The sequence below is a fragment of the Alligator mississippiensis genome, chromosome 3 (assembly GCF_030867095.1).
Source record: "Alligator mississippiensis isolate rAllMis1 chromosome 3, rAllMis1, whole genome shotgun sequence".
Classification (NCBI taxonomy): domain Eukaryota; kingdom Metazoa; phylum Chordata; order Crocodylia; family Alligatoridae; genus Alligator; species Alligator mississippiensis.
This window is the reverse complement of record NC_081826.1, coordinates 193959968-193974044: the sequence shown is the minus strand read 5'-3', so window position 1 is coordinate 193974044 and position 14077 is coordinate 193959968. Positions and strand designations below refer to the sequence as shown.

The following is a 14077-nucleotide window of genomic DNA, read 5'->3' as shown; positions in this document are numbered from 1 at the left end:
TACTGAGCAAAATGGGAGGAATTAGCAGACTGTTTTAAGAACAGTAATTGGTGAAAGCACTGAATAAATTAACTAATTACGTTATTTGTGTTTTTTACATTTTAGAGATGAAATTGGATTAATCCCCTGTCCTGAAGCAAGGTATAACCGGAGCCCCATAGTGCTGGTACAGAACAAACTTGGTGTGGAGAGCTGGTGCGTCAAGTTCCTTTTGCCATATGTCCATAACAAGCTCCTCCACTATAGACAAAAAAAGCAATGGCTCAACAAAGACGGTAAGTACTTGATTGACTAAATTCCTCTCTGATTCCTAGTGTGTAGTTTTTTATTATCTATTGCGAAATACCACAGACATTTTAAGAAATACTGTGTTGGGGAGACTACCCAATGCTATATTGGAACAGCTTCATGGCAGAGAGAATGGATCTATTGTACAAGCTAAATCTCCAGTTTCTTCTACCCAAGCTGAAACTCCATTTCATTTTTCTTTTTCCTAAGCTGGCAGCGATGTAAAGAATGAAACAAGTAATTTTACTAAATTAGGACAAATGTTACTGTCCTTAGAGACAATTTTATCTAGCTCTTCTCGATCAGATGTATGGTCATGGTGCTAGGTAGCTCTGAGATGGAAAAGGAGCACAAGATTTTCAAGGCTCAGAGGATTACATGGGGAAATATTAGTTGTATAAACAGCTTGATATTGTACAGTTCCTGTTTATTAACTCATTTTTGTAGGCGTGTAAAGATATTGTTGACTTGGAATGGTTTCTGCATTCCTTTTTTTATCAAAAGATAGTAAATGTATAAATTAGGAGAGATAAGTTGGTATAAAATTGACACACCATTTTTTTTACTGGGCAAAAATCACTTGGCTGTTTCTCTGTAAAACACAGTTGTGTTTGGTGTAAGATACAGCTAGAAGGTTAGATCCATCTTAGCAACATGGAATTTCTCATTGTTCTACTGGACTATCATAGACTTCACTCTCTGAAAAAACTGACGTGCTTCTCTTACATGGACTGAAAAGCATGCTGGTTGGATGGGTACAGTGTTTGGGATGTTACAACTACAAATAATTTGCATTGTGAAGAGTGTAAAAGCCTGTAAAGCTGTAGAATCATAATATCATGTTTACTTGAATCTAATATGAGGCTTTTTTCCCCCATTCAACATGTGGGGAGGGAGCCTTTTGTCTTACAATCAAGTATAAGTTGCGGGGGTGAGAGGAGGAACAGAGGCTGCAGCTCTGACTGCAGCCCTGAGCCCAGGGCTGGAGTTGAAACCATAGCCACTGCCCCCCTTGCCACCTGCCCCCCCTTCCCCCCTACTCCTGCAGCCTCTGCTCCCCACCACTGCTTACCTTCCCCTTGCAGCTCTGGCTCCTGCTGGGGCCTCACTCCAGCTGGGAGCACAGAGTATGTGCTGCCACCAACCACAGCCTGACTACACAGCAGCCACAGCAGCGCTGGCCCCAGCTCCAGAAAAGCAGCTGTGTGGCCAGGCTGGGGCTGGAGGCATCACATGATGCATGCTCCTTGTCTAGGGCTGGAGCAGGGCCCCAGCAGGAGCTGGAGCAGCAAGGGAAAAGTAAGCAACAGTGGGGGAGGAAAGAATTAGGTCAGGCATTGGTGGGAGGGAAGGGAGGACAAGTGCCACAGGCACCACAGGGGCATGCAGGAGCGGGGGCAAGTGGCAGAGGAAGCCAAGCAGGGTTGGCAAGCACTGAGGTGGGGGGGCAGGGGGGGCAGGTAGAAGGGGTACAATTAGGGGATAGGCAGCAGGGGGTGCAGGCAACACGGGAGTAGGTGTGGGGCATGCAGTCATTGAGTAAAGGGGTCAGGCAGCCAGGGCGGCAAGGGTGGGGAGAGGCAGCAAGGGACAGAGGTCAGGTCACTTGACTCCCTTGCTGTTTGACCCACTACCACCTCCCACCTCGCCACTGCTTTCTCCAGGACAATGCTGGGGCAGAATGAATTTAAGATAGCCTTCCAAACATTAGATTCTAGACACGTAAGATGTATAATAAATTTATAAACTTCCATGTCTAGAATTAATTATTGGGGGGTCATCTTAAATTAATTATTGGGGGGTCTTGGATTTGGGTAAATGTGGCAATTTAACAGAATGTGAATGGAACGGGAAAGAGTTGTGTTGAAAACGTTTTGTTGCATTTGATTGGGCCCCTCGGGCCTGGCACTGCCCCTGCATGCCAGGCTTGGGCTCTGGGGCCCAGTGCCACCCCTACCCAGCCCTGCACACTGGATTGGCCATCTTATCCAACATACAGGGCCTGGGGCTCCCTATAGATCCAGAAGTTTGGCAGTAGGGGAATGGTGCCACTGCCCTCCCCCTTTCCCCATCCCCCCTGCCGAATTTCCAGACCTGTGAGGAGCCTCATGGGCTGGATGACAGTACCGTGGTCTAGATCTGGTTCACGGGCCAGGGCTTGAGCATCCTTGGTCTAGAACATATGTAGGCAGAATGCACAGGTCCTCAAACAGTTACTTATAAGGAAAGCCTATAAAACCAAAGTTTGATTCCTGGCAAATTGTTTTCATCAGGAGGAGAAATGGATGGTGGAGCATTCACCAAGCAGCACCATCAACAGCCCACTGCCCTCACAGTTCAGATTATTAAATAGACTAGCACATGCCTCATTTTTTTTCTTTCATTTATCTGAAATAAAGGTGGATTGTTTCAACAAGATTTAATCCAACCTAAAATGCATTGAAGGCCCTGTGTGTTTTTTTTAATATATTAAAAACACAGTTCTACAAGTAAGAGTACAAAACATCTTCTCCTTGAGGCAGTACCAAAAATTGAGAATCAAGCCAAACAGTATCCCATCCCACTCCCCATCAACTGTCTTTGGCACATTTTTTTTCTTACAAAGCCTGGAAAACATAGATATGCTTTGCAGTGTATCCTTATTAGTAATGAATTTGAAGTGTTTGAAATCAAATGTCAGGCTGTCAGGTCCTTCTCTGTCCCGCAGGATTGCAGCTGTGGCTCTGTTATGTTTGCATGCACACATATGCGCACACATGCACATGCACACACGCGCACACACACACACAGCTTTCTTGTAGGTAGGTTCAGAGACATTTAGAAATTTAAAGGTCAAGACTGCTACCTTTACATAACACTGGGCAACTGCTAGGAAGCTAATCCAAATCCTGGAATGCTGATGGTATACTTTTAATTAGATATACCACTTAATAAGTGAGTTGCCTCATTTTTCCCCAGCTTGCATTTCCAGGTGAATTTTGGGTATAGCTGCAAGTAGGGTTTACTTAAGTAAAAAAAACAGGTCTGCTACCTAGCCCTGACTTTTCCCCAGGTTAACATATTTCACTTTAGTTTAACCAATTGAGGTCCATGCTAAGCTCCCCAGGATTTATGTTTGCTAGGAAGGTGGTATAGGTCAAGCTGAATGCCATCAATCTCTTGTTGGCATGCTCACCCCTTTTGAAGTGCCAGCTCTCCCAAGAGTTTTTTCTATGGGTTTTGGATACTAGGAAGGAAGATTATTGCGCCTTTTGGGAGGTAAGCATATTGAAGGTAGAGGAGGATGTCCACCAGGGCCATTTCACTTGGTCTCAGCATGGGAGACCAGAACTATTTCAGGTACTCCAATTCACCACAACAGACCCTTGCAGGCAGAACTGTATTTTGTGAACAGTGGTCTCAAACACCAGAGATATGAGCGTGGATGTTTATTCCTTGTCTCTGGACTAAGGGAGTCATCCTTCAAAACAGTAAGTTTTGCCACTGTCTAGTGTAGGTACAGCTCTAGGGCAGAAGCATTTGCTGGTTGCAGACAGTGTACCAGCGCGTGTGTCACAACCTGTGACATATGCAGAGAGATGAGACAGTTCTGAGGTGCTTGGAATTGTTTTGCCACAACTCTACATATGCTTAACCAGAAATATAAGAGAAGATGCAGGGTCATCCAAGTCAAGTAATGGTTTCATAAGCAAATGTCAGAAACCTCCTCAAAAGAGGCCAGCAGTTATTCTGTCTCTAAGGAAGGCAGGTTCATTTTCTTTCATTAGGACCCCAATTTCTCCCCAACCAGAATTAGGTCATTGCTGTTAGATAACTGCAACCCTGGTACTGACATCCAGCTCAAGTGGCAGATTATGTCCCAGAATTAACGCTCTTCTAAACAGCCAGTCTGGTGTAGTACAGTTACGATGAGATTCTTGGGATGAGGGAAAGATATTCTCTGTTTCTGACAAATAGACTTTCACAAAGAGACATCTGCTCTTGTTTCTGATCTTGGGATTATGCTTGCTTCAGTTGTCTTAAAATAGGAGCTGAAGGCTGGAGGACAGGGTTGTTTGGGTTGCTATCAGAGGCAGAGACTGCCGACACAGTTCTGCATGCTCACAATATTATTCTGACTTCTTTGGACAAAATACTGAAAATCTAAAGCAGGCAGAAAGCTGTAAGTATTCTGTGTAATGATGCATGACCAGTTGCTTTTTGTTAGACAAATTATCAAGGAATTCCCAAATCATGTCACATCATTACATGATTTGCATATGCAAAGTGCCCTTTTCTGGTTATGTAAATTTAGCATTTGTCTACTCTGGTGACCTTTGAAAATTTACCCCAAACAACCTATCTATATTTTCAAATTGTTTCTTTGTTGAAGCTAATTTCAGCTTTTTACACGATAAAACCTCCTCTTTTTAAAAGCAGCCACAGCCACCAGTAGGTTGTTATTGTTGCAAAGGGTAATACTATCACTGTTTTTTGCTAACCTGGTTGGTCAGGCTTTGGGGTAAGCAAAACTGAAATAGCGAGCCCTGTAACTATGGGCCCCTCAACATGTGCAGGCACGATGGGCTCTAATGCACAGTCCACACAATCACACCCTCTGCCATGCCATACCTGGATCAGATCTCATCATGCCTTATTGCTGGGCTCCACCTGCATGGCCAGAAGCAAGCTCCTGCAGCTGGGAACCCCCCTCAGCTGCTCTACATGCCCCCACAGCTGAGAGATCACATGAGCTGCAGTCTTCTAGCTGCGGGGGTGCATGGGGCTGGGAGCCCTGTCAGTTGGGAGCTCCCAGGCTCAAGGATGGACATGGGCCTCCCCAGTGGGGAGCTCCAATCAGCTGATGGGACTCTCAGCCACAGGGGCCCCTGGCCACAAGTTTAGTTAACAGTGTGATAGGAAGCAGCTACAAAATTATTCCACATATTTTGTGGAATAACTTTGTAGCTTATTTCTTTTTAGCGCACCATTAATTGATTGAATGTGTAGCCAGGTGGCCACTTAAGGTGTTGTTATCTGGTTAAGAGTGGTCTGTAGATGTTGCCTAGTAAAGGTTCTAGCTACACATTACACATATTATGCAGTTACCTTCTTAATCCCACAATACATTTAGAACATCCCCCATGTACAAAGTAATTATGACACCATAAAATTGACAGTCCAGCTATAAAAAGAGCCAGTTTGCTACAAAGTTAGTGCTTGAAAATATGTAACAACTTTATAACTGGTTTCTAATTAAATTTAATTTGAAAGTGTGGCAGGGCCCAAATGTTTAATCTGACATCTGATTTTCTGCATAATTCCATGGACTTCAAAAGGACTATTCAGGTGCTTAAACACTTTGGTGGACCAGGTGTAGGTGAATTGGTTTTAAATATGCTAGGTTTAGGGGTTTTTTGTTCAAGTATTATGTAAATATGGGTGCTGCTACTTGAATTTGAAGTATTGGTAAAGCAGCACAATGTGTCTTGCATCAGGCATTTACACAGCAGCCTTTAGGCAACACTGGAGCCTCAGGTGATTAAATTCACCTTTCCCTGGCAGAAATCCCAGTTGAAGGATGCATCTGACCAATCTAGCACCTCTTTCTGCTGTTGGGGGTCAGTGTGTTTTATGGCTCCATATAGTCAGCTGATTGTTAATTTCTGATTGTGCAGTCACCTCAATTGAACCAACCGTGGATTTAGCTCAGTGTAGACTCCCCTCCTTTCCCCCTCTCCTCTTCCAGCTCTTTTCTTAAAACACATTGTGGTCCAATGCCTCTCCTTTCTGGAGATGCAATTAACTGAAAATAACTTCAGGTTTGTAGGCATATCACTCTAGTGTACAACCTACTGAGTATTTTGAATGTAGGGTGAACAGTAGGGAATCTAAACTAACAGTCTTGGCAACGGAAACGGTGATAATTATGCCTAGTTTGTCAGAGATTTTCCTCCCCCTAATTCAGCTCATTAAGTCAGCCTGTAAATTTAAGGATTGTGGCTGTAAGAGAAGATTAACCAAGCTGATCTTGTGACTTTTGGAAGCAGGGGTTAAGGAAACAAACCCAAGATATTGTGTCTTGTCTCTGTTTTACAAGGAGATGCACAGAACACTAAGCTTTTTTATGTTGGTAGGCCTCAGACTAATTGATTAGTGCAGCAGAGTGCAGGGGGAAGAGGAGAGACAAGGCTGGAATGGAATTACTCTTCTCTTGTCAGCCACCCACATAGCTCTCCCTAATTTTATGACATCATTAAATATATATACATCTGATCTGCAGAGTTTTTAGAGGGAGTGAAGCAAACAGATATTTATAGATGCTTCTGTTTATTGCTTATTTTGTGAATTAGTCAGAATAGCTCAATCTGTGGAGAGGCAGCCTGTTCAGAATACATTAAAAGTATTTTCTGTTACATAGCTGTGCATCTAATTAAATGAATTAATGTGCAGTATTTGCTGCTCCTAATTCATAATTATTGTAGTTTTTTCCCTTTCACAGATAGAATTGTTATAGTATTTGCAGTTACATAAAACTGAACAGCTAAAAAGAGTTGCCATCTGTAGCTCACAGTTCTTGTATCAACACAGTCCTTCTGCAATAGCTGTGATAGTTTTAAGATCTCATTCCAATTTTTTGTGAAGAATTCTGTGCGTCTTTACACAGTTTTCAATCACTAAATGGACTAGCATGATTACAAAACTTTACATTTTTTAATCATATTCATACAGCTGGAAGTAGCTCATGATTTGCAAATGACACCAATTTGAGTGGAATTACAGACATTCTGGAGGGCAGGGCTTGGATCCAGAATGACCTGCATAAACTGGAAAGGTGGTCTGCGGTCAATCAGATGATATTCAACAAAGACAAGTGCAAAGTCCCATACTTGGGACAGAATAATTGCATGCACAAATACAGACTGGGAATGACTGGCTATGTTGCAGTACTGCAGAGAAGAACCTGGGTATTATACTGGACCCTAAGCTGAATGTGAGCCAAATAAAAGCCAACAGCATATTAGGTTGTATTAGCAGAAGTGTCACTGGCAAATCAAGGGAAATGATTCTTCCTCTCATTTCAGCACTTGTAACATCTTACCTGAAGAACTGTGTCCAGTTTTGGGCCCCACACTTCAAGATAGATATGGGCAGATTGGAAGGAGTCCAGCAGAGAGTGACAAAAATATTAGAAACCTGGGAAGCATAACTTACAAGGAAAGGCTGAAAGAACTAGGATAATTTAGTCTGGGGAAGAGAAGACTTGGGGGGGGGGCAGGGATTTGATAATAGTCTTCAAATACCTGAAGTGCGATTATAGAGAGGGATAGAAATAGCCTTCTTTCTATGACTGTAGGGAATAGGACAAGAAGCAAAGACCTCCTCAAACTGCAGCAGATGAAAAATAGGTTGGAGATTAGGAAGAACGTTCTGACTCTGAGGTTGGTTAAGCATTGGAACAGACTACCTACAGAACTTGTGGAATCTCCATCCCTGGAAATTTTCAGCAGCAGGTTAGAGACACTTGGCTGGGATTGTTTAGTTAGGGCTGATTCTGCCTGGAGCAGGGGACTGGATTAAGTGACCTTTATGAGGTCCTTGCAGCCCTGCTTTCCTATGATCCTATAATGTAGTGCATAGATACTAGTGTACCCTAGTTTAAGAAGTTGCATTATGCAGAGAGGGAGCTTTAATTTACATTCCCCCATTTGTGCCAGCACTTTCTCTGGAATAGAAATGAAGAGTATCTCCAAGAGAGGTACCATTTAAGAACATATGTCATGGAGAAGAGGCTTTGCGGAGGTTCAGGGTCTGAGAGAACACAAAGGGAAGAAATGCTCAAGTTTTAGCACTGTTAATCTTTGATGGATTTTTTTTCAATCTTTTAGAACTGATAGATGTCACATGTACGCTGCTGCTGCTAAACCCAGACTTCACCACTGCATGGAACGTCAGGTATGTCACACTCAGCAAATGACTTCAGAAAGAGCTTGGCCAGCTGCCTTCAGTCTGAGTCAGCCATAAGCTTTGTTTTAAGTGGGATTTAACAACACAGCAACAGCTTTTTGGATAAGATGTGCTGAAACAATATTTGGAACCTCTTCTGTTCTGATGTCCCTTGTAGCTAACATGTCACATTTCACACCCTTTTTTTTTTCAAATGCAAATTAAAGGTTATGCCACTCTATTTGAAAAGAGATCTTGGATAAATAAGTTATTTTATGGAAGGACTATAGCTGCTGCTTCCACCCATCTATTGGTCAGCATTTTCATCTTGGTTTAAATTCCTGTAAAATTCCACCTCTGTTTGCTAAGATTTTTCATTCTGAGCCCCTGCATTATACGAGGTTACCTTTGAAGAGTAACTGTGTTATATGAGAAACGTTTCTTTGTTTACAGTGAATGAAACTGATTGTAGCTGGCAAAAGCCTTATCAGTGGGTGGCTTTTCTTCTGTTTAATAAATGAAAAAGGGGAATTAAATATTCAGATTTTATATTACATGGAGCCTGGAGTGTCCCTTTTGCCAAGACGTCATGTTTAATCAGCATTTTGTTCATTCTCCCTGGCATCAGATAAACCAGAGTTTCGTTTTGCACTAAAGAGCATTTCTAAACTAACTTACCTTATGGGGTAGTTTAGAAAGCACTGAGCAGTCTGACCGTCTTAAATCCTAACCTGTTGCAGATGTGAGGAAATGAGTTAATAGAATACAGATATATCTCCTTCTTCCCAAGCCACTGGGGGAAGAAAGGAACAAAGCAGTCCCGAAATATAATAATAGTGCTTAAGACTTTTGTAGTGCTCTACATGCAAATCAGTAAGTACACTTAGGGAAATGGAGACAAGCCATATGTATGGTGAATTAGTCTCAGGCTCTGAACTGAATACTTTGACTCCTCTCCTTTCCTGCATAACAAAGGACTTGCCTACTGGATTAGACTAATGATTTGTCTAAATGATCCATCTAGCCTAATATCCTATCTCCAACAGTAGCTAATACTAGGCACTTCCATGGGAGCTGTCAAATCCTCATTAATGGTCAATTAAAGAATAACTTGCCTATAAGAGAAATTTTTGCCAGGCGTCAAAGTGGGTAGTGAATTTCTTAAGAGATATTGCAGCTGATGTAACCATGGAAGTTATCTGTGTAAATGGCTAACCTGCCTTTATTGAGTTCTGCTGGGCTGTTCTTTTATTTTTCCAAAATCTAGGTCTTTATAACATTTTGTGGCAGAGTTCAACACATCAGTTTGTACAGAAGAAAAAAACAGCTTTCTTTTCATCTGTTAAGATAGCCTGTTGCCTTTTTAATTAGGTGTTTCTTTGTTCCAGTATTAGAGGGTGCCCAGTTGACCTTTGCTGTTGTAATTGGCTTAAAGTTACCTCTGCCAGGATTGTGCACCTTTATCATTTTGAGCCTCTGGTAGTTCACTCTCTAGCACAGTAACAATACAGCTCATCTGAGTTAAATATCAACAATTCATGTTCTGCCTTTTAGACATCCCCCAAAGTGAAGGGAGAGCTCTGGGACTGGCTTTGATCCCAGGCATCTCTGCAGATCCTTCAGTCCACATGGGAATCTACATGCCATATCCTCAGTCATGACAGTGTAGCCCTGCTTCCCCAGTATATGTGAAGAGGAAACAGGAATCAGCTTCCTTGCTCCTGATGGTGAAGCAGTTCCTTACATTTCCCTAAGTAAAGAGACTAAAGCTAATCTTAGGTCTTGCACAGAGCGCTTTAGTAGGAATAGTCTCTTTCTGCCCTTCCCCCTATTTCTCACCCCCCTTGAAGGATAACTGGAGGGGTTTCCTAAAAATGCAGCTCTATGTCTGGGTAGATTAAAGTGCTTACAAATACAGGTTTTCTGCTGTTCAGATGGCTTCATGCAGTAGGAAGAATGCAGAAATGAGTCCATTAATACTGTTTTTCTAGTGAGTAACTATCAGATCCAGATAAAGCAAACTCCATTTTTTTTCTGTCTATAGTGTATTTATCAAGGTTTCTGCTGCGAACCAATTCTTTGAAGTATCATTGATGTAAGAAAAAGGGAAGTAAGGGTCATAAAAGGTTGACTCTATTGTGAGAAAAATGTATCTTTGAGTATTCTTGAAATGATAAAATTGATGGGGCATTTAAGTTGAAAAATAGCTTGTGATCCCGTTCAGTAGCATTACTGTGTGTCAACTTCTCAGGAGTTGCTTTCAGTAATGTTCCCTGTCGCTGTGCTGCTGCTGCTTAGTTGAGCCCATTTTTTCTAATAGCAATACATCTCCTGTCTGTCCATCCTCATCACCTTATATTTTAACTGCTTGAAAGCTAAAAGGGTTTGCAAGTGCAGTCTGTTAAGACCATTTTATTTTGAGTCACAAATACAATTTGGATAAATGCCTTGGCAATAAGGATTGTACATTCCTTCATGTAGTGCAATCTGTGTGGTGGTTCCTAAATCTAAATGAAGAAATGGTCATACTCCCATAAACTCTGAAACAAACTGGAAATAAATTATGTTCTTATACTCTTAAACAGTTGTGAAAGATTTAGAGCAATGGTACTCAACCTGTACCCTGTGGACTGGATCTGGTCTATGGAGCCATGTCATTCAGCCCTGGTGGCTCACCATGGGTGCAGAAATTTGGCAGGGCAGTGGGGGAGTAGTAACAACATAAATTCCCATAGTTCCGAGAGCCACAGCAATTAACACTGTCACTGATCCCCCACCACCAAATTTACAGACCCATATGAAGCCCAAATAGCATAACTGAGGGAAGATGACCAGGGAAGCAGTCCCAGGTGCTGCCTTTGGAGGTGAGGGGTGCAAAATTAGCCACCACCATAGCAGTGCGTGACCCCACTGCTGCCATCATCATGGTGGCAGCCAGTGCTGCCCTATGCATTGCAGCTTCCTCACACATGGAGCTGCCCTGCTACACCTCGAGGAAGCTGTGCTGGCCAGCTGACATGGCCCTGCATGCCTGATATGAAAGAGAAACACAAGAGAAGACAGAGTGGAACAGTAGAGCAGTTATCAGTCAGAAAAGGTGGATGGGCCTAGGGGATATGAGCCACAAAAATAAAACACCAGCAGAAGCACACAGCTGAGCGCACCAGAAAATGAAACCTCCCTCTGACTATGTTTGTTAGTGATCAAAGACCTGGGGTGCCTGAGAGAGAAAAAGATTGGATCTGAGTTTTTCAGCTATAGTTGAGTAGTACAGCAACAGTTAACTTTATAAAAAAGGTAAGCACTAGTTTAATTTTCTAGCCAGGCCAGAGTATACTTTGCAATAAAATAAATTACAGTTTGATTATGTGCTGCTATGCCAATGCACAACTTGTTTTTAATTTTAGGAGATAGATGGCTTCTCTTTAAGAGCTCATTAGTGTTGCCATTACAAAGTTGGCCACTACAGCTAGGGCCAGATAGTTTAATTTGCAAATTTGTCCTTGACTCTCATGCTATTTTATACACTCACATAAAACCCATGTGTATTTGGATGGACTGGATTTGACTTTTTTATTGTGTAAAATATCTGTGGAGGGAAGAATAGGCAGGGAAGTATTTTCCACTGCCAGTTCAGGTTATACTGGAAGTTTATGGGCCACATAAGAGTGAATCCAGTGGCACAGAAGTATATGGTACAGTTGAGGGGTATGATAACTGAGTGATAAATGCCGTTACCATAATGGATGGGAAACTAAATATTCATGGAGGAAAGAGAGACCATTTGGTATAGTTTACAAAAGAAATAAAAGCTCTTGTGAGAGCAGCTCTTTCAACAGTATGTCCGAGCCTTTAGAAATGATTCCTTCAATGTACCCACTTCCTTTGCTATTCTTATGAAATGTGGAAGCAGAAAATGTTGCTTAGTCTGCAAGGTGATTCTGTTACTACATTTTTTTCTTAATATATAACAAGAAGAGAAACTGTGTTTCTTCACCTTGTTTAATGCAGCTTGCACAGTAACTAAACACAGTTTAAATGTTAGAGGTTTACTACTGTGCGGGCTGGGAGCGATCCGGGCCCTTTTTCACGCCGCGCGGGCTGTGGCCAGCAGCCTGGGCACACTGGGTCGGAGAAAGCAGGCGACACGCTAGAATTAGGCACAGACGCTTAATGGTTAATTTAAGATTGTTTGCTTACACCGTAGATGGTCGTGGTGCAGGCGGGAAAACTTGCTTGAGTTGCAGTTACAGATAGAAAAGAAGAGAGGCGGACTAGAGTTCCTTCCCGTGAACATTCTTCTAGCCCATCCGGTTGGAGGCTCTAAACTGCGAGCCCGTCGCGCCAACCGAAGAAAGTACTCGAAACAAAGAGCTCTGAATAGACTCACACAAAGTTTGCTAGGTTCCGTGGATCCTTTTTGCGCGCAGGGAAGAAGGATACATCGAGGATTGCGCTCGGTGACGGGGAGAGGCTAGAGGCTGATCAGACCTCTGTTGCCTGCTTGAAATACGCTGGGTCCGATAGGCTCCGCAGCGCTTAGAGATCTTCACGCAGCGTGAAGATCCCTCCTCCTGGTGTTCGTGGAGTCCTCCAACTTGGGCGGAAACCACTCAAGCCTTTTATACAGCTAGCAAGCCAATCGCTAGCCGCCACGCTTGAATAATTTAGAACTAGCCAATGGTGGGGCACAAATTTGAATACGAATGGCAGGAACTCCTTGCAACGTGCATTTCTGTGCTGCAACAAAGAAATGCACCCTGCAAAGAAAGCTACTGGTGGCAGGAATTCTTTTGCACCGGGGTTCTCCTCTGCAGCAGAAAACTCCACCGTGCAAAGAAGCTGCAATTTAGCGGGAACAATTTAGCAGTGCCGAAGCACTCACAAAACAAAAATCACACCCTTGGGTTGTGACAACTACTACTTCCAGGCCAAAAAGTAGCCTTAATTTTGAATCAAGCTATTGAAACTGGAAAGGGACTCTTTCACTCTCTTGAGAAGGTATCACAGAGGTGTATGCAGAGAGCTAGATTTATTAGAGGTACTCACTGGTGGAACCACAGATGGGTAACTGAACAAGGGTCAGCGTACATCAGATTGAAAGTGTCTCAAAATAAATTCAAATTCTCTAAGTCCCAAGAGATGACAGCAACCTCAAGCTCTTGCTAATGGCTCTGAGGCAGTTGAGAGGTATCCTGACATTATTTTTCATATAGGCTAGAATACTAAAGGCAATTAGAACAAAACAAAAACCAGAGTCAGTGACATTGTTGCCCAAGTTTGGTATATTTTTAAGGAGCCCAAAGAAGGCAAATTTGTACGCTTGTTGTCTTTTGAGATGGATTTTAGTCACACCTATAATTGAATCTGTTCTTTTTCAAGGGGGTGCTTTCATGTTGAGAATCTGCAAAACCCAGAAAGTACTATGCTGCTACTGCAGCAGTGAAAGACAGCCAGGCCTTTATGTTTGGAAATCTACCTTGAAGCACTGAAAATTAAAAGGGCAAGTACTTTTGGGACTGTAGAGTTGCAGACTATTATTCACTGGCTTCACTGGAGATCAGTCCACTATATGTGGACTTGCAGCATATTCAATAAATCATTAGCCTCTTAGTGCAACTTATGTAGAATTTAGGTGCCTTCATTCAAAAAAACTGATCTACAACTCCCAACATAGTTTAAAGTTCTGACAGTCCTTAGATACCTAAGTTTTGTGTAGTAAAGTTACTGAGGTGCCTAAAGTTCTGTTGTTGTCTGTGCTCAGAGATACCACTTCCTTGGCTAAGCATATTGGTGCCTATCACATGCATAAATATGTTTGGGATTTACAGACTAGGTACCCCAGTGCCTAACACCCCTGAAG

At 42.6% G+C, this 14077-nt stretch overlaps 1 protein-coding gene across 1 annotated transcript in view; it reads left to right on the top strand.

Moving 5' to 3' along the window:
- Positions 1 to 14077, top strand: part of PTAR1 (protein prenyltransferase alpha subunit repeat containing 1) — a 56932-nt gene that overhangs the window by 13450 nt on the left and 29405 nt on the right. Inside the window, exons 2-3 of the mRNA XM_006265191.4 lie at positions 106 to 275; positions 8157 to 8223. Of these exons, the coding sequence (XP_006265253.2) occupies positions 106 to 275; positions 8157 to 8223 (237 nt within the window). The remainder of the gene's footprint in view (positions 1 to 105; positions 276 to 8156; positions 8224 to 14077) is intronic.